At 44.0% G+C, this 20,833-nt stretch overlaps 1 protein-coding gene across 1 annotated transcript in view; it reads right to left on the bottom strand.

The window, feature by feature from the left end:
- The window catches only part of SPOCK1 (SPARC (osteonectin), cwcv and kazal like domains proteoglycan 1), a 294,180-nt gene that overhangs the window by 156,804 nt on the left and 116,543 nt on the right, over positions 1-20,833 (bottom strand). The window contains exon 4 of the mRNA XM_039222852.1: positions 999-1,113. Coding sequence (XP_039078783.1) covers positions 999-1,113 — 115 coding nt within the window. The remainder of the gene's footprint in view (positions 1-998; positions 1,114-20,833) is intronic.

The following is a 20,833-nucleotide window of genomic DNA, read 5'->3' as shown; positions in this document are numbered from 1 at the left end:
ACTTCAGTGGGACTCAAGACCCAGAAAGGCTGCATCCTTTGCTTGAGGTCATGGCCCAGTGCAGGTGGATGGGAGAGCACACTGCCAAATCCCAAACAGACATGGTGAGTCCAGTGCCCATGGATACACATCTCCAGTGCACATCAGTACAGACAGAAGCGAGAACAGGCACTGCAAATGCCTTTCTCCCACACCCATCAACTCAGCTCTGCTGTTAAAGCCTCGTGTGTATGTGTGCATGTGCGCACATGCATGGACATGTGCTGGTTCTTGCTCTGAATATTTTTGTAGGACTGAAGGCCCAAGGAGACTGAATTCAAAGGCTCTTTCTATCATCTGTAAAAGCCTAATCCAACTAGATGGATAAAGCTGGGAGAGGTTGAGGGTAAAAAGGCAAAGGCGTTAAGGATCCTGAAGAAGAGTGGGGAGACCTCCCTCTGAGCTAGGGAGGAAGGTGATCAAGTATTTCACCCCAGGAAAAGAGCAAAGCATGTTCTCAGGAGAAATGGTGGTATGGTGGTGCTGAGGGCAACCAGGCTGGCAAAGATGCCCATGGCACATATATATGGGCATGAAAGCAGGTGACCCTCAGACCCTGAGGAACCTCAAAGGATTATCACACTGATGATGTCAGTGACAACCAAGAGACTAAAGGATCAGAACCTGTTTTGGCTCTAATCTTCCTGGATGTCTGGGGTCATTCTTGAAGGAGGAATGGCCTCCACAAAGACAAAGAAGGGATTTTCTATGCATCTGCTCAGATGAGGGCTCAGAGTCATAAAAAGTTAATTTAAAGCAAATGCACATATCAAACTTGTTTGCAAATCTGTGTTTGAGAATGGAGATTCACACCACAGGATGATTGCAGGCACCAAATACCACATAAAATGGTGACAGAGACACCTGCTCTCTTTCCCCCTCCCCAATTGTCCCCCACTCAGAGATTGGGTACCCCCGGATCTATCAGCTAGAGCACACTTCCCAGCCCCATGCCTTACCTGGGGAGCAGGTGCTTGCGGCTGACGCACAGGGCAGTCTGGTAGTCCTGGGTCACACACACTTTGTGAGGGCTGCACTTCACCTTCAGGCAGGGGTCTTTCGATGGGTCCAGGGCTGAGGCAAGAAGAGCAAGAGTGGGTGTTAGGGCCTCCAGGGAAATTTAATTTCTCTTTATACTCAAATAAACAAAAGGGAAATAAACAGACCATGTGTTTCCACTCTGCGCGGTTTTCTTAGGCTGTAGGGGATTGGAATAAACACCCAAACAAAGAGGAATTCTGGGTTTACCACACATGTTCTGCTTCAGCATCAGGATAGTGATTCCTCTGTGCTTTGGAGAGTTTTAGCATCTCCATCTTGGGCAGGAATTACATTTAAAACCCTTTAGAATCTTACATGCTCCAAGGACCAAGAGCTCCTTTTCCCTCTTTGGTTATTTGTCTCCAATTGCTTTTTAGGACTTCATCCATGCCTACCTTTACTTATTTTCTACCACATAAAAAGTCCTTGAGGACAGAGTTTTTTTTGGCTCCAGTGTAATCAACACGGACTGTGTGCATCAATAAGCCCGTGTTAAATTTTGGGAAGAGCTTCAGGAGGCGCAAGACCGTTTTGTGCCACGCAAAGTTCCAACATAATGAGGAAGGGAAAAAGCTTACACATAAATATTTATTGTGTGAGGCAGAATGAGATAAGGGCCATGACGGGCATATAAAATGATAACAGAGCTCCAGAGAAAAACAGAGATCAATTTCTGGGGCAAGGATTAATGATGCATTAATATGTGAACTGGATCTGGAAGGATGGGCAGAGTTTGGGAAAATGAAGTTACAAAAGGCAATCTAGGCATGATGACCAGCACACGGCCAGGTCTGGGCAATCACAAGACACTCGATCTGATCAGTATGTGTGGTTTGTGGGTAGGAATGATGGTGGGTATGGGGCGTGGCAGGGAGGGGATGTGGATTTAATGAAGGCACTCCAGAAAGGGTCTCCCAAAATAGCAGTTCAAAAACTGCAACATTTTCCAGAACAGGCTGAGCAGCAGTCCCTGGGCTAATCAGCACTCCACACGCTGAAGTGCGCATGCTCATCACGGCAGAGAAGAGGCCACAGGGGATTCTCCACAAAACAAAAGCAATTGTGCCATCTCCCAGCTCCAGGCCTACAGACTATTAGGCAGTAAATCTTTCATAACTTTCTACACAGCCAGAGGAGGCAATGCCTCCCCATGTCCTCCCCACAACAAACATTTGGTTAAATGAATTGGCATCCTGAGCAGGGACAGCAAAACTGCCATGAAAAATGCCATCGTCCCTTCAGCTGTTGGGTCCCTCGACAACCACGATACCCCTGCACTTAGAGAAGTCGTGACTCCTTTCAGTCCACCCAAGCCCAGAATCTCCACACCATTTTCCTCAGACAGCTGCTGGGAGTTTCTCAGGGGACCCGAACACACAATGTCCAGAGGTATTTCTGCTGCTTGAACAGCTCAGGGTGGTTCTGTCTGCCGCAGCAGCTTCAGCCGCTATAAACACAAGGCAGGTGCATTTTTAGGCCAGTCAGGTCAGCAACAAGACCCAGGTCCCAGACCCAGGGGAGCCATCTGGCAGAGACTATGCCCCAAGGGATTGTCCAGCTGTCTGAAGCTTAGCAGAGGGAAATGGGGTGCAGGAGGAATAAAAGAGGCTGATCTAAGCCCCAGGAACAGGACATTCACTTTGAACTCTTCAGGTGAGGGCTGCATTGGGGAGGCAAATGGTAGGAAGGCCTGTGTCTGCTTCCAGAGTCCTCCAAGCCAGGGCCTTCCAGAAATTCATAACAGGAACTTTCTGGTCCTAGACGGAAGGCTCCTGGTCCTGGGAATGTCCACACAAGAAGCCAGGGGGCTGGTATGGTCTCAAGCCACTGGCCCTTTCCTTGTGCAGTGTCTCCCACCCCCAGCCTCAGAGTAGCTATCCAGCCAACTGTGACTTGCTCTCCAAGGCTCATGCAAAATTAAGCCAACCTCAAGAATGATTACCAGATGACCACTAATGATGACTGTGGCAATCCTCCACTGCTCCTTCTCACACACCCAGCCACCAAAGGATGAGGGAAGACATCATGGATCTCAAGGAACTTGGGGACCAGAACAAAGGCAGCCCTGGCCAAGGTGCCAGCCTAGGCACTTCCCTGATAGGTGCTAAGTGCTACAGAGCCCTTGGGATTTTCACAGGGGCATACTGCAGAGATGGAAACTAATGGGCTAGCCTAGGGGTTGGGTATCAAAATTTGAAGTACTACATGACCAGCTTTGTGGCCAAATTTGAGGCTCTTTTTGTTTTTGCAGCCAACTGCACAAACACCAATGTCCACACTGTATCCAGATGATGTCAAAAGACAGAATAATCTCAAAGGAAGGAAGTCAGCCAAGCAGAGCTTCCAAGAGCAGACTCCAGACCCGGTGTTTTGGAGTGTGAACATGGCTCGCTCATACCTCAGCATCCTCTCCTGTATGGTGAGGGTTATACCACCCACTATTGCTTTGGTTATCTTGACGGTTAAATGAGCTAATATTTGTGAGTCCTTAAAGTCAACCTTGTGTATGTTAAGTACCTCATAGGTGTTTGCTAATTTTTTGTGCATTTGGTCCCCAGAATTAATAATAAGCCTTCATAGTAAAAAGAACAATAGCTAACACCCGCTGTTTCAGACATGCAATGAACTAAGCCCTATAATTGGATTATCATATTTAATTCTAAAAACTACCCAAGAAGATGGCTGCTGTTAAGGTGCCCATTTCACAAATGAAAGTCTTAAAGAGGAGTCACTGATGAGAGGTGCAGAAGGTATCTGATTCTTGGCCCCTTGACTCCAGGATGCAAACTCTTCACTTTCATAGGCCAGCAGCATAACGATCACCTAGTATCTCCTCTGAGGAGTTGACTGTGAGGTCCACCTGACATCAGGTATTGGGCCCACCATCACCAGGTTCTTGGGAGCCCTCAGGGCATAAAGAAACTCAAGGGGAAAAAGGAAGGGGGGCAGTGAGAGAATCTGGGCTGCCCAGGTTGGGCTGTGCAGGATTGTCCTCATAGACCCCACATAGCCCAGGGCTTCTCAAGAAGGTAAGGTACCTGGCCCTGGGCAACCGTGCCCTCTGCCCTCTCCCTCTGAATGCAGCAACCCTCCAGCTAACTCAAAAGACCAGTGTTCTGGTCAATCTCCTTTCTGTACCCTGTCCATGTGTGATGCTACCATTAGCCTGACTACTATGGATCACCCTCCTCCAATTCTTGAAGCTCCCATTTCTTTACAAAGAAATCCAATGAGAAAATACTAATAAATGAAAATCAGTCACTTAACTCCATATACATACATAACAATTTGCATATAGAAATCAAGTCTACTGAAAATTAATTACCAGAGTCTGAATACTTCAAACATGGATGCGAATTATTTTGAGTAAATGAACTTCACAGAACAACAAAACAGTAATAAATCAAGCTGCCAGCATTCATTTCATCACTGGGGTACATTTTGTTTCTGAAAAACAGCAACACTGAGACAGAAAGGGGATAAGGATGGTAAAAGGAGTGTGTCATTTCCCTTTAAAGACAGTCTCCCAAGTGAGCTTTTCCAAGCAGCCCCAAGGCTCACAGTGATCCTCTGGAAAGAAGCTGACACCCGTATTGGACAGGGCTGTGTGGCTCCACTTTCTAAAGGGAACGATAACAGATCAGAATAATAAGTGGCATTTGAGAGGCCCTTTAATAAGGTGCAGAGAAAGCATGCAGGTGAGGAGGTAGGGAGAGAGAGTTGAGTGTTCATGATAACCAGGAGCCGGCCTAGGAGCTTCCTTGTCAAGGGCTAATGATTTGTGGAGCCTGTGCTCTGGGTCTCTCTCTCTCTCTCTCTCTCTGAGCACAGGCTGAGTGACAGGACGCAGCAATCCCCACAGGATGGCAGAGCCCTGGGTGCCCTCCATCGCTTCTCTGAGGACGCCTGCAGGACGTCTGTGGGAGAGCATACCTGGTGTGGAGCAGGTGCCCAGGGGAGGTTAATCCGACCTCTCTGCCCTTTCCCCAAGACCAAGCAAGTGCCAACGGGCACAGGATACAGGTCCAAGTAATTTGTCTAATAATTTTTTACAAAAACTATCTTCAAAGGAAAAAAAACAGGAACACATTAATTTAAAGAGAGATTTGTTAAACTGAAAAACACTGATTTCCAAAGCAAGTTAATTATAGGCTTCCTGTAATTTTTTAAATTAATTTTATTTTTTAAGCTCACTGCTTGGTCTCAATTAAGGTAGTGATATTTTAATTATCTTAATGGTTTCTAAACTTGTTTTCCGGTTTGAGTTACTTTTTAATTAGCTACATTGATTTTAAAATCCAGAATCAAGCCTTTATGTCGTCCATGGACACATCCCATAAGCTCACTGGCAAAGGGTCATAATACTTGTGAGCGCGGAGCAGGCTACCCCCTCAGAGAAGCTGAGATGAGGGAATGTTCCATTTTGTGGGGTGGTCACAGAGTCCTGAAAGTCACCTGGGGGAGTGACACACAATTTGGCTTATTCCCTTAATACCTGTGCATCCTGGAGGCCAGCACTTCCAGAATGAACACAAAGACATTCCTACCCTCCAGGGGCTCACAGCTCAATAGGGACAACAGATAACAGAAGGGTAAGTTCAGTGTGTTATGGGAGATGCAGGTACCTCATCCAGCCTTTTAGCGGGGTAAGGGAGAGCTCCTTGACAGACAGACATCTATGGAAAACGGGTTTAAGCCAGGTCATAGGATGAGGAAAACATTCCATCGAGGAAGCAACTCTGTTCCCAGAGAAATCAAGTTAAGTTTGGGGAACAAAAGCCAACCTGTTGTTGGGGCCATAGCAGGTTGGAGCAGGGGTGGTATGCGGGAAAACTGGACAGAATGGCAGCATCACCATGAAGGGCCTTTAGGGGACCATGGCCTCCAAGTGCCATGGTGATGATAAACATGGCAGAACCTGGTGACCTTTGGCACATCCTCCCATGCTGAAGTTAGGAGAGGCGATAGGGAGAGAGAACCCTTTACGTACCATTTTCAGGAAAAGTGACACTTTGATAAGAAGAGACAAGCTGTACATTCTCACCCTCCAAGTAAGAGAGGTGTCAGGGTGGAAGTCTCTGTGATTGGCTTTTAGAGCTCCCCTTTCCCCCTCTGCAGAACCTCTGGGGACAGTAAGCCATGCAGGATTCTGGGAGGCAAGAAGCCTACCCAGTGAGTCTGACAGGCAAAGACATCGTCTACAACAGTCATGTGACCTTGTGGTCCAATCTGGTGACTCCAGAAAACGTACACAGACATGAGGCCACTCAATCTACAAAAAGTTGACAAATTAATGAATGCTTTTTGTCTTCTTGCTGTTTTTAAGACTGGTCTCTGCCTAAATCATGCTCAACTGAGGTTCATCTGAAGAGCAGACATTCCCAGTGATTCATTAAGAGGGACTTAATGGATGAATGACAAAGAAATTACTCCAAACTGCTAAAACCTCGTCAAGCTAAGATCCCAAACATCTATTACAGCTTGTCTGTCCCCATGGTAACCTGGGCATGCATCCTGCTCCCCTCCCCCAACCTCTTGTTTACTAGGTGATGACAGAGCCACACAGAATACTAAAGAGAAGATGCCGCCCACATAATTCTGCTGGAACCAGGGAGGAATGACAGTTTGGAAACCTGTCACCATTTTCAGCTTTCCATTCGAGGCACTAGCCGTGTTTATCTGGGGCTGAACAAAGGGGCCCAATGGCCATGTGTCTGAACCAGACAGGCAGTTGAGTGATACAGATAGCCGAACATGTATGCCCTAAGAAGGGGGAATGGGAGTGGATGGGGAAACAGACAGATAAGGACAGAGGAACAGATGATAAAAAGATGCATCTTACCAAACGAACCCCTCCTGAGAAGAGGCATTCTTTTCCCTTCAAACTGAGGACCTAAGAACTCTTCTTTCTGTGTTATAACTAAAAGCATCCTCTCTCTTACATTGTGTGTGTGTGTGTGTGTGTGTGTGATGGAGGCTAGGTTGTATAAACTGGTAATGGCCTTTTTTGTAGGGCAATTATTCAGCCACATCCCTAAATGCTAACAATTGTTAAAGAGAGGTAGATGGGTATATGGAAGTTTATTTTATCATTCCCTCAACTTTTGAGTATAAATGAAAAATTTAATATTAAAAGAAAGTAAAAGAAAAAAGAAATATCCTACAAAGCCAGCAAGTCAACATATAAGAAAAAACTGGACATCTTAACAGTTTACAGTAAGAGGAAATTACCAACAAGTTGAATGTCCATCCATGTTACCTCACTTGGGCAGCTAAACAAAATAGTACAGACTGGGTGACTTGGACAAGAGACTTTTATTTCTCACAGTTCTGAAAGATGGAAATCTGAGATCAAACTCCCACCATGGCCAACAAAGCCTTGTCAACAAATTTACATAGTCATCGTCTTTTTTGTTTTGTTTTGTTTTGTTTTGAGAGAAGTTACTGTGGGCTTTGAAAAGTCTCTGTTGAAGAGTCTTCGAGTTTGAGTCTTAAAATATGCTAAGGCGTACATTCAGGCACCATTGATAAAATGCTAGGGGGAAAAAAGAATGATTAAGGAGTATCTGGCAAACACTGTTGATCTAAGCAGACAAGGGCCTGAGTCCAGGGAGGCTGTTAACATAAGATGTGCTAGGTTTAAGTGGGCAGGCAGGGTTCAGCAAGGGAGGCTTCGTGCACAGGTTAGTGCTTTCTGATCCTTAGCCAGGGGCTGTCCATTTGACTGTTCTGGCTCTGTCTTATAAAGGTTGGCAGGGAAAGATGTTAACTGAAAACAGAACAATAAAAGTCTGCAGGGAAATCTTGCCCCAAATTGGAGACAATTTGTTCAAAAGACCTCTAAGAGCCTCAAATGAAATGGTTACTTCTCTAACGTGGCATCCTCAGAAGCATAACCTCAATCCAGAGCTCTAGTGAAGTATCATGGTGCTAATTTACTGCCACCTCCCTAACAAGTCTAAAAATGAGTACAAGAAGGCAAAATAGTCCCACACCACATGTAACAACCACACTCAGGTCTCTTTTTCCTGTTTTCCAAAATCTAACCTACTTTTTCCTTCCCAGACTATAGTGGGCCAAAGAGAATGCAAATCTATAGTTAATCTCTCTGCAGCATCTATTTCTGAGGTGGTAATTCACTTAAAACTTTTAAAATATTAAGGCAATCACTGGTCTGGTACAGAACAGAATACAAAATTCATATACATTTGTATAAAGAGACTCCAAAGATGTATATGCCGGCAGTAGGTTCTGTCCCTTAAACTTCAAGATAGATGTATGTTGTAGCCTGCCCTTAGAGGCTCTTTGATAGAAAAGTTTCAGAAGTGTTGGAAAGTGTTTACCAAGTTTAAAGGGTCTTAAGAATGAAGTGGAGAGCTCTCCAGGGTACTGATATCTAAGATGGAAAATCAATAGCAGTAAAAGTACATATAAAGAACTTTCATAAGCAAATTGCTCATTCTTGCAGGACCAGTTGAAGCTAGTTATTCAAAACTGCATCCCACGCCCCCTGGAACAGATTTCCTATGCCATCTGTTCCCAGGGATCTCAGTCCCACTGGTGAGAGGTCCTATGGCTTTTCAGAGAATTGGCCCTGCATTATCCAAAGCTTTTTTGAGACCTTCAATGTGCCAACCACTGGGTGAGGTTTACAAATGAGTTACAAAGTATTTGTGGCACCCTAGGTATGAATATCAAAATTAAAGCTTTTATTACTTTCATCCCTCCCATTGTTAATTTTTAAGAAACTCTTGGCTCCATATTTATAAATGGGTAATTGGAGACTGTGTATTTACAAGTCCTTTCTTTCTCCAATTAGGGCAGATTCATTTCTGAGTCCTTGGGATGGTTCCCAAGGCTATTAAATTTTGTTCCTTAACTGATAACATTGAAGTACTCATGACAAAGTTAGTTCTGATTGGAGCAGGGATTTCTTTGGGCACCATCTAAGCTATTAGGAAGCACTTCAAACTGAGACAAGAGTGGCTGCATCTCCCACTGAAGGATGCAGTAAATTTGTATCATTTAAATCTTGTGTACTCTTGTTGCTTTGTTTTTTGTGTTCCACCTTATGTAATCATTGCTAAAATACTTTTCCATGTGCATCCAAATCAGCTAACCAGTTCACAGTTCCAACCTTGCCCACAGCAGCTCTCTTTCCTGCCTGTCTCTTCACCAATGTGCCCCTCAATGGCCGATTACCTCCCTTACATTACTCTAAAATAAAGCCCATAGTGCTAATATAAAATATAAACCAGGTCTTAACTGCACATGGAAGACAAACGCAACAATACATAATGAGGAAGCACCTATGAGGTTTCCTAAGACAAACATGGAATAAACACAAGGAGTAAAATCTCTCATTTTCATTCTTTAGCAATAAATACTGAGTACCCAGCAGGTAAAACAGAGCAGGGAGATAATCATCTTTGGATACTGTAACGGCTACAATGTTTCTTTCACTAAAGGAGTGAGAATGATGTTCTTGCTTTTGTTAAATTTATGGATTCTAATTATATATTTTAAAAAAAAAATCTTATTTATTTTTAATGCTTACAAATAATAATTAATTACAAATAATTACAAAATAATGAGAGAAGGAGAGAGTGAGGGTGGGGCAGAGGCAGAGGGGGAGAGAGAGAATTCCAAGCCATGGAGCTCGATTTCATGAACCATGAGATCATGACCTGAGCCAAAACCACAAGTCAGATGCTTAACTGACTCAGCCACTCAGGCATCCCTAAAAAGGTTTTTAACCCCCAGTCAATTCAATTTAAAAAAATAGGAAGAGGACCTGCATATATATTTTTCTGAAGACAACATACAGATGGCCAAGAGGCACATGAAAAGAGGCTCAGGAAAATGCAAATCAAAACCACAATGAGTTATGACCTATACCTGTTGTAATGGCTAGTATCAAAACAAACAAATAAAAACAAGTGTTGGCAAGGATGTGGAGAAAAGAAAACCCTCATATACTGTCAGTGGGAATGTAAACTGGTGCAGCCACTATGGAAAACAGTAATGGAGGTTCCTCAAAAAATTAAAAATGTAACTACTACATGATCCAGCATTTCTACTTCTGTGTAATTATCCAAAGAAAATAAAAACAATAATTTTAAAAGGTATATGTAACCCTATGTTCACTGCAGTATTTTTAATAACCAAAATACAGAAACAACTTAAGTGGTCATCTAGGGATGAATCAATAAAGAAGAGATGGTGTACACACACACACACACACACACACACACACACACACACACACAGTGGAATATTACTCAGCCATAAAAAGGAATTAAATCTTGCCATTTGCATCAACATGGATGGACCCAGATAGTATTATACTATGTGATACAAGTCAGAGAAAAACAAATACTGTATATTTCTACTTATAGGTGAAACGTGGCCTCAAAGTTCCCTTCTAGAATTTCCCTCACATTCTCAGACTCTATTCTCCTTATCCTCCAAGATTTACCATGCCTTCAGTTACACTGGACAATTCACAAACTCTTCATTTGCTTTCAAGCCTTTAGAGTCTAGACTGCAGTGTCCAGTACAGAGAACATTCAATTCTTAGAGCTGCGTTATGAGACCAATATTATCTCCCATTGACAGATAAGGGAAAAAAAATTAAACTAGCCAAAGATCAGTACATGACAATGACGTATTGTGACTCTGAATATGTTGTAATCCAGCAGAAGCTTCAGGAGACCACAGATAGTGTCTATCCTCACTCCTGTATGCCCCCTCAATAAGCAGCATGTGGAAAATCATAGGGCTCAGTAACAGTTGAATGAACATACGTGTGAATGGATCTCAGTCCACGGACTTACTCAGTACTCTATCTTGTTCTATGAGGCTAGGCACTAAGTCCAGCTCACTATTTATTTTAAAGTTAGTTTGTTTTTTTTGTTTGTTTAAAAGAGAGAGAGAGAGATGAAGGGAGGGAGAATGGAGGATGGGAAGAGAGAGAGAAACCCAAGTGCACAGAGCCCTATGCAGGGCTCGATCCTTCGAACTGTGAGATCATGACCTGAGCTGAAATCAAGAGTTGGGCGTTTAAGCAAATGAGTCACTCAGGCACCCCGGGCTCATCATTTCTGAAACCCAAGTTCCCTGGCATGTGTCTGCTATAAGGGACATGCTCAGTTAATGCTGAATAAATGGTCTTTGAAAAGAGTATCTTCGGATGAATCTTGTAAGCTAGAATTTCTAGGTCACAAAGACTCAGAGCTAGAAGAGGCCCTGGAGCATCTGTCCCACACCAACATGTTCATATTTAACATAGGGGACACTTCAACCCATCAATACAGCAAACATTTATGAAACTACTTTTACACGCCAAGTAAGTGCTGAGCATTCAGAGATGGGTAAGACCCAAGTCCTTGCTCTTAAAGAACTGACATTACAATAGAAGGTTAAAAAGGGAAGGGGTAGGGGAAGTTGAAGGGAAGGAAGGGCAAGAGGAAATGAAGGGAGGGAGGGACATGAGGAGGAAACAATAGATAGTAATAAGAGTTAAGCAGATATTTTAAAAGAGTGAGCAGAAGCAAGTTCCTGAATGCCACATTGGATTAGGTAGTCAGGGAAGACCTCCCAGAGGAGGTGACATTAAGCCATGGTCTGAAAAGGAGGGCCCTGACTTTAGAAGATCAGTTGAGGTACAGTGTAGTAAAAGGACTATAAAGGCCCCAAGGTAGGGGAAGATCCTGGAATGTTAGATAAAGATACAGGTCCTGAGAGATCACATGACTTTTCCAAGAATATACCAGTAGGATAGGACCAGGACTTAACTTTAGAAAGCCAAGTCTCAGCTGTGTCCTTAGAGCAGTGAGCACGGAGATGTCTCAGACATGTTGAGGTTTAAATGAGTTCCACTAGCAACTACCTGTTAGCCTCACTCTGGACCTGGACTCACCTCTGTGACCACGGCCTTGCCACAACAGGTCCAGCACTCTGTTTCAACACAGGGGTCTCGGCAAGTCATTGCTCTAGTTGACAAAACTAAAGATGAATATACCAGAGAGAACCAACATCTCAGACTTACTGGACACCATTTTTTGCTCACAAAAACAAATCACCAGTACGTGTATATGAATTATACGGTAAGGTTAAATGAACATGGACTTTGTGCTGCAGACAGGTCCAGTTTCACATCTGAGCTCAGCTCCTTGGGTGCTGTGTGACCTCGGGCAAGTTACGCAGCCTCTCTGAGCCATAAAGGAAAGTAGTGGCATCTCTCTCATACGATGGTTGGGAAGTTTGGATGAGACAATATGTCAAATGCTAAACACTGACACTGGCAAGTCCTCAATCAATGTTAGTTTCAACTCTTTCCCACATGATTTTCCTCAAATATTCTTTTCAGATCCAACAGTTCAAACTGAACCTCTTCTCCAGATTTCTGTGCCAGGTCACCTTTATACCAAAATACAGCCTTGAAACCATCTTGCTTCTAATATCTACTTCCCAGGAGACTCCAGGGAGCCCCCTTTATTGCCAGCTTGGCCCTGCCCCCTGCTGTAACCCCTCCAGCGGGTCTGCTTGCACGCAGCCTCTGCGGTCACCACCCCCCCCTCCCCGGGTATGCTCCACTCCACCCGCACCCCATTCAGGGAGACTGAGCTGAAAACTGATACCTGGTGTCCTATAAATGTATACAACAAGGTGCAAGGAGAAGAAAGAATAAAAGTGAAATACAGGAGGTTCCTTTTTCTGCCAATACTCCCATGCCTGTGCAAATGTGTAACAGAGACTGTTGACCCCACATCACCCTAGTGACGGGGACTAGAGAAGCCATCAGGCCTTTTGTGATCCTGAAACAGCTAATGAGGGGATGTGTTTCTGTGTAATCCAAACAGTATCCATTTCATGCCCAAATGTTTTTTAAACGGGCAACAAATCTCCCTGATGTGTTCCTTTCTCTGACCAACAGAAACCCTGTCTGGTGTCTTTGTTGGCCTGTCCAATCAACAAGGGCAAGTAGCCCTTGATGCCGATTCAAAGCCGCAGGCACAAAGCCAGCCCCATGGGGCGTCTCCCTCCCTCCTGAAAACTTCACCTCATTGGAAGCCAGGACCAGAGCCAGGATGGTGACTGCAGACGGATGAAGCAGCTGATTTTTAACTCATTTCTAAAGCGCCAAGTGACAACATTTCTGACGAAGTTCACTACTGTTTCAGGCAATGGCCTGAGTAAATAGAATATGACAAAGCTTCAGAGACAGGGTAGAAATCTAGAGAGGTAGAAAGGAGGGGACCTGAGCAGTATATTCACAGGGCAGGACAAGTGCCTCAGCATCTGAGACACGGGGAGGGGCTGTGGTGGAACTACTGTCAGGTGTTGCTGCAAAACTGAAGTGACGAGCCGGCCATGGTCTGCCTTGCTCAGAGGGTGACTGTTATTGTGCACTTCCAGGGTCATAAATACCCTCTTGGCCCATCCCTTCCTCACCAAGAGCTGGTACAGTTATCTCCTAGGGGACAATTCTTTATGGGAACACATCTCCTTAGCAACCAACCTCCTCCCCTTTGGATTTCAAAATAGAAATCAATAGGTCATGGAGATGAAAATAAATAAGTCACAAAGATGAAGGTACAGCATAGGGAATATAGCCAATAACACTGCAATGACCACTGTATGGTGACAGATGGTGACTGCACCTGACATGGTGAGTGTCGAGTAATGTATGGAATTGTCAAATCACTGCACTGTACACCTGAAACTAATATAGCACTGCATGTCAATTATACTTCAATAATAACAGTAATAAAAGAAATCAATAGGAGGGGTGCCTGGGTGGCTCAGGCAGTTGAGTGTTTGACTCTTGATTTTGGCTCAGGTCTTGATCTCAGTATTAGTGAGTTCAAATCATGCCTTGGGCTCCGTGGTGGGTGTGAAGCCTATTTAAAGGAAAAAAAAGAAACTAATAGGAGAAGAGTTTACTCTATGGTAGTTTAACATCCAGTAATTCCTCTATTTATTAAGCAAAGACCCTCCCTGGGTCCTACTCCATGGCAGGCATCATTTTGGGTGCTGAATAAGATAGGCCAGTTCCTCTGCTTGTGTCAGTGACAGGCCTGTGAGAGCCACCAGGTACCTGCCACTCTGATCTCATGTAATCAGCAACCCTCGAAGCAAGTGTTCCCATTATGCTTATTTTATAGTCAAGGTAACCTGATCACCCCACAAGTGTGCTCTCACCAGCCCATAAAGGGCTGTTATAGTTTTGAGTAAGGGGCTAGCAGTAACAAGTTAGAGGATATCATATAAAAATCCAGTATCTATTTCTGGATTTTTTAAAAATATTTTTTATTTTAGCCATTCTAATAGGTGTGTGATCATGTCTCCTTGTGTTTTTTTTTTTAAATAGTTTATTGTCAAGTTGGTTTTCATATAACACCCAGTACTTATCCCCACAAGTGCCCTCCTCCGTGCCCATCACCCCCCTTCCCCTCTCCCACAACCCCATCAGCCCTCGGTTTGTTCTCAGCATTCAAGAGTCTCTCATGGTTTGCCTCCCTCCCTCTCCCCAACTATTTTTCTCCTTCTCCCCCATGGTCCTCCGTTAAGTTCCTCCTAATCCTCCTATATGTGCAAACACATGGTAGCTGTCCTTCTCTGCCTGACTTATTTCGCTCAGCAGAACACCCTTGAGTTCCGTCCATGTTGCTATACATGGACAGATTTCATTCTTTCTCATTGCCATGTAGTATTCCAGTGTATACATAAACCACATGTTCTTGATCCATTCATCAGTTGATGGACACTTAGGCTCTTTCCATGTTTTGGCTGTTGTTGAGAGTGCTGCTATGAACATTGGGGTACATGTGCCCCTATTTCTGGATTATTTTCATTGGGAGATGTGGCCACACTTGGGCCTGCATTCCCACATGGCTTCCTCCTTTACCCAAGAATCTCCTGCGGCCCCTTTACACTCTATTTTGCTTTCCTCTTTCTCTTTTTCCTTCTCTTTGTACATTCACTGACTGCCTGGCCCTGAAGATACTGGTGTTTGTACCATCCACAGCTCATAAGAATTTTTCTATTTTTCACAAAATAAAGAGCTGCACTGTTCACATTCTATAATTCCTTCACTTAGCCAAGACTCCTTAAACAAGTGGGATAGAATGTTCCAGAAGTGTTCATTTTATTTAGTTTAAAAGCAGTTACCAATCCACAGTATTTCAGTGTTTGGCAAACAACGTGATAATTTTTTTAAGCTTTAACAGACTGTCTAATTATTCTTCCTTTGAATTTTCACATCTGCATAATTAATTTAGCAATCCTCTGCCCTGGAGAATTTTCCCCTCTTAACAGGGTTTACTCTGCTTTGTTTCTTAAGAGTCTTGACTGTGCTGAGCATCAGTCTTAGTGTGGCCAGAGGTGACTGTGGCATAAGGGCAGGTGGAATGGCAGCAAAAGGACCTCCTCTCCACTAGTGTTTTCATCAGCCAGGGCTTTCACCCTCATGAGCCATGCACACGTGGCAGGGAGGACAGCTCCTACATGGCTTCCTGATCTATACAGGTTCCTGCTAATCACCTGGTCTGCAACTAACATCTTTTCAACATCCCAGCCCACAGAAATCCCATTCCCTGGGCACTAACGTTGGAAATGATGTGAATGAACAAATTTCTCTGGATGAAAAGTTGTTATCCACGAGTTGGTAGACAACCTTCAGAGGGTCTAAAACCTGGATCCCAATTTTTATGCACATTTTTGTGATTTGAAGGACCCAGAGTGGATGTTTACCTTGAATCCTTCAGTCCCCTTGTAGCAGCATTCCATTTCCACTGTCTCTCTCCCCACTGTGCACAGGCTAGGTGGGACAGGGGTGCAGTGCAGATTGCCCACTTCCCACTAAAATGACGTGAGTGATGGGTGCCAGGTGATCCTTCTCCTTCCTGACCTTGTGTATGCAATCCCACTGCCCTTCCTGCAACTGCATCGTGAAGGAGACGCCCCAGGGCAGGGAGGACAGGGGGCATTACTAGCCTGTGTCTGCTGCTATCTAGTTCCCTTGTGCTCCCATAGCCCCAGTTCCAAGCCAGGGTTTACACTCCAGCTCTTAAAGCCTCTGCAAGCCATAGATATCCTTCCCATGATACTTGAGTCAGACTCTGTTGCCAGAGAACTCTTAAGCAAATTCATGGCATCTAGAGAATGTCACAGGGGTCTGAGGTTGGAAACCACACTTTGAAGGCAGTGAACAGTCCTTGTTGGCTGAAATGCAGCCATACCTCAATTAAGCCAGTTAACACACTGAGCCATCACTGCTGTGAGAGCTCAGAGCAAATGGGGTCAATAGACCCTCCTCAACATCATAGCCCAGGGAAAACTGCTCCTTGGGATATGAACAATATTGCCCATACCCCTGGAGTGTGGATAAGTGAGATTTACAGAGAACACTCCTGTGAAGGTCAGGGGGCAGGGGATACTGGCTATGGCAGAAAAGGGCAGGAGCCCTGGGGACAGTGAGACAAGGGAGGGACACTGGAGAAAGGACAGATTGGGCTGTGAGAAGATACCTAAGCAAAACTCGTCCTTCCCTAGGGGGCCATGTGATAACCTGGTCCAGAGGGTATCACTGACCAGCATATCCAGGGTCTCATTCAGGGGAGTAAACCACCACCTCTTGGGGGCATCTCCAGACTTCCCAGGGGGAAAGATGGTGGAACCACCTCTCAGATTAACAGGCACAGTTCTAGGCACATGAAAACACTGGTATGGCTGTCAGTCCTAAAACCAAATTCTCAGTACAGAATCTGATCTGGCTGGTATCAGGTGTCTGCCTGGACCCAATAATCTAGGGCCTGAGGTAAGGGTACTGGTCTCAGAAACCAAGCATGTGGCCACCAGGAGCCTACCCATGGGACTGACTTTTTCTTTCTTCCTTCCTTCCCTTCCCTTCCCTCCCTTCCTTCCCTCCCTTCCCTCCCTCCCTTTCCTTCCTTCCTTCCTTCCTCCTTCCTCCTTCCTTCCTTCCTTCCTTCCTTTTTCTTTCTTTTTGATGGAGATAAATATTCCTAGAGAATGAGTAGTTTCAAGTTGGAAGATATCTCCAAGGAAATCAACTTCAGGAATCACATAAGGCATAATCAATCAATCAATCAATACATATATATATAAATACATAAATAAATAAGAGCTTTGAAAATAAGATCACCTCTGTTTTGAACAGCCTAAGCCACTGGGACAAATACCTTAGAGTTGACTCTTGATGTCAAGTGCATATTGTCTCACCAATTTCCAAAGGCAGCTAATTAGGATCCTAAGCAATCTACAGATGCTTTAGACAGAGTACATCATGGTTTCCCCTGTTCCTCTGGAGCCCCCAAACTCTCTCTCCAAGTAAGGCTGACCTTCTTTCCTGTCAACCCAAGCTCGCTCACACTTCTCTTTCGTTGGGCTACAATGGCAATTACTGCTTTTGCTGTAAATGCATCACTACTTTCATCTATAAATATAGTTATGATTTACATTCCTACCCATTTTTTATGTCACTTACCAAATGGCAAGCTGTGTCTTATAAGTGTTTTTACTTCTCTCAAGGCATACTCAATATCATACTTATGTTGACAAAACATTACCCACAAGTTTATAATAAACACGTTGTTTATAATATCTTGGCACCACTGAAAATGTTTTTACCCCTCCAAACTGCTTTCATAGTCCATCATCTCTAGGATGTGACTACATCTAAAATGTGAGCAACGTGGAAGATTTTTAAAACCTATCTTTGTTCATCAAGTATTCAGAGCCACCACTGTCCAATTTCCATGATGTAAGAATGAGATCCAATAGCTATCACAGTCTGGGTAAGATCTAAGAGCTGTTCGTCCCTATTTGCATCTTTGGTGGTATATTATACGTGAAATTAACTCAGTGTGAATCCAGGGCCCCAACACAATATTTGGGCTGGCTTTGTATTTTCACTTTCCAGTTGGAAAGGTAGTTGTTTTCTGTTTCTTTTCCCCATCTCTAGAGAAAACGAAGTCGCTGATCAATAGACTATTCCCATTTGTTTCAGTCTCCCGAGAAAACCTTCTGTCTGCTTGCAATGTCATCTGAAGTAACACTAAGGAACAATTTGTGTTCAGATCAGGGATTATTTGCACACACACACATCCCCCTCTTCAGGAGACATGTGGCAATGTCTGGAGAAAATGTGCTTGTTACATCTGGCGTCAGTGGAGGTCAGGGGCAACAATACTATTGGCATTTAGCAGGTAGAAGTCAGAGATGGGGCTAAACATCTTACAAACCACAGGGCCACCCCTCATAACCAAGAATTATCTGGCCCAAAATGTCAACAGTTCCAAGGTACAGATACCCTAGTTAGATATACAAGGTGCAGTGGCAAGAACGACTGATTAAAACATTCTTTGAGGCTGGGTGCATTTCTCCATGAGGGAATTATAGAAGCCAATTTCCTCAAGATACTGTAAAAGAACTCCAGTCCTGAGGGGAGAAGACTGACTTGCCCAAGGCTTCTGGGCAAGCTAGCTGCAGAGCTGAAATGAGAAGCCCCATCTCATGCCCCCAGCCCAGAGTTCCATCTGCTCTAACACACTGATCCCCAGGAAAGGAGAAGAGGAGACACAGCTCCAAAACCACCACTGGCCTTTAAATTCATGGGATGAGAAATTAGATGGGAACTAAGAAGTGACCTTTCTGACCCAAGAGGGAACAACAGGCACATTCTAGAGATGAGAAGGCAACAGATATGCATTTAGGACCTACTATATGCCAGGCACTGGTTTAGGTGCTGGAAATAAAACAGTGGATGGGAGATACAAAGTGCGTGCCGCCACGTGACTTCGCCTCAAGTAATACAGGCCAAAGTGGCAGGCATGGCCACAAGGGAAAGGGAGAAAAACTAAGGCCAAAGCTAAGCCCAAGCAAAAGCCTAGTACCCTAATATCCCTTCCAGGGCTCCATGAACTATAAAAATGCAAACTCTCTAAGTACCTTTAAGAAGGATGATGCAACATTTTCTTTCAGGCTCTAAAACTTACATAGGTCACTACGTATTACATTACTTAGTAATTACCTAGTAATGCATTCCTAGGTAATGCAGTAGTGATGACAATAATAAGGGCCACCATTTCCTGGATACAGATATGTGTGCAGAATTCAGTGCCATGCACTTACATACACCATCTCCTTAAATCCTCATAACAGCCCTGTGATGTAGGTATCATTACCCGGATTTACAGGTACAGAAACTCAGGGTCATTGAAACAAAATAACTAGTTCAAGGTCACATAGCTAGAGGGACTCACACAAAGGTCTGTCTGCCACCAAGACCTAAGCTCTTAATGACTAGGCTGGAAGGTATCACAACTTCCTGAGCTTTCAGAGCTAAGACGTAGCAGTCAACATGGCCAACACGTGATGCCCAATTCTTCTTCCTCTGTTACTTTTTTTTTTTAATTTGTTTTGGGGTGCTTAGGTGGCTCAGTTGGTTGGGTGTCCTACTTCGGCTAAGGTCATGATCTCACGGTTTGTGGGTTTGAGCCCCGCGTTGGGCTCTGCTGACAGCTGGCTCAGAGCCTGGAGCCTGCTTCAGATTCTATGTCTCTCTGACCCTCCCTGCTCACGCTGTCTCTCTCTCTCTCTCTGTCTGTCTCTCTCTTTCTCAGAAATAAATTTTAAAAAAACATTAAAAAAATAAAAATACATTTTTTTTAATGTTTGTTGATTTTTGAGAGACAGAGAGAGACAAAGTGGGAGTGGGAGAGGGGCAGAGAGAGGGGGAGACACAGAATCCAGGCTTTGAGCTGTCAGCACAGAACCCGATGCAGGGCTCAAACCCACAAACTGTGAGATCATGACCTGAGCTGTAGTCGGATGCTTAGCTGACTGAACCACCCAGGCGCCCCATCTTCTTTCTCTGTTACGACCCAAACAGCATGCCTGCAGTTTATCCATAAGGTCTTACAGCAAACAAACAACTATCTTCATTAATATATATTGTATTTCTTTCTGTTCAGTGTGGCTTCTCAGAAAATTTAAACTGTCAGCAGACCATATATTCCAAACTCATGTATTTCACACAGACCATAAAAAGCCACCCAACATGAGGACCACCTTGTTTGAAATGTAAATGTTCGTACGCTGTTAAACTCTGAAAAGCAGGGAGGGTATATAAAGCATTCATTTGCACTTTTGAACACCATCAGGCAAAACAGATTGCTTGCTGCCCCATAAATTTTCAGCACTAGACTAAATTTTGTTAATGGGACTAAGAACATCCAAAATAACCCATTTTTCTATGTGAATCCTGGATCTAAGTCATTAGTTCTCCACCAGATTAAGTTTGGTGTCCTTTTAATCTTGTCAAGAATCTCATCAAACATCTCTGCCCAGGTGCGTAATGACTGGGGCTCGAAGGCCCATATACAGAGGGGCAGACGCACCATGGGATTTGGGACCAGGCGCTGACCCAGGCAGCTGGGCCTATGAACACTTCAGAGGTAATGCATGAGAATCTCATTCAGCTAACACTGAGAGAACACCTGCTATGTATCTGAAAATCCAGGTGCTTTCACATGGGTTGCCTTATTTAAACCTAACCAGAAACCTGGGAAGTAAAAGTTACTTCTCTCACCTCACTAATCACAAAAAAAGGGAGGCTCAGGTGGGATGCCTAGACGACTCAGTCAGTTATACATCTAACTCTTTTTTTTTTTTTAAATGTTTTTTTTTTTTTTTTTTTTTTTTTTTTTTTTTTTTTTTTTTTTTT

The sequence above is a fragment of the Hyaena hyaena genome, unplaced genomic scaffold (genome assembly GCF_003009895.1).
Source record: "Hyaena hyaena isolate Hyena2069 unplaced genomic scaffold, ASM300989v1 scaffold_1208, whole genome shotgun sequence".
NCBI classification, from domain to species: domain Eukaryota; kingdom Metazoa; phylum Chordata; class Mammalia; order Carnivora; family Hyaenidae; genus Hyaena; species Hyaena hyaena.
The sequence above is the reverse complement of the archived record's forward strand: the minus strand, read 5'-3'. Positions and strand labels throughout refer to the sequence as shown.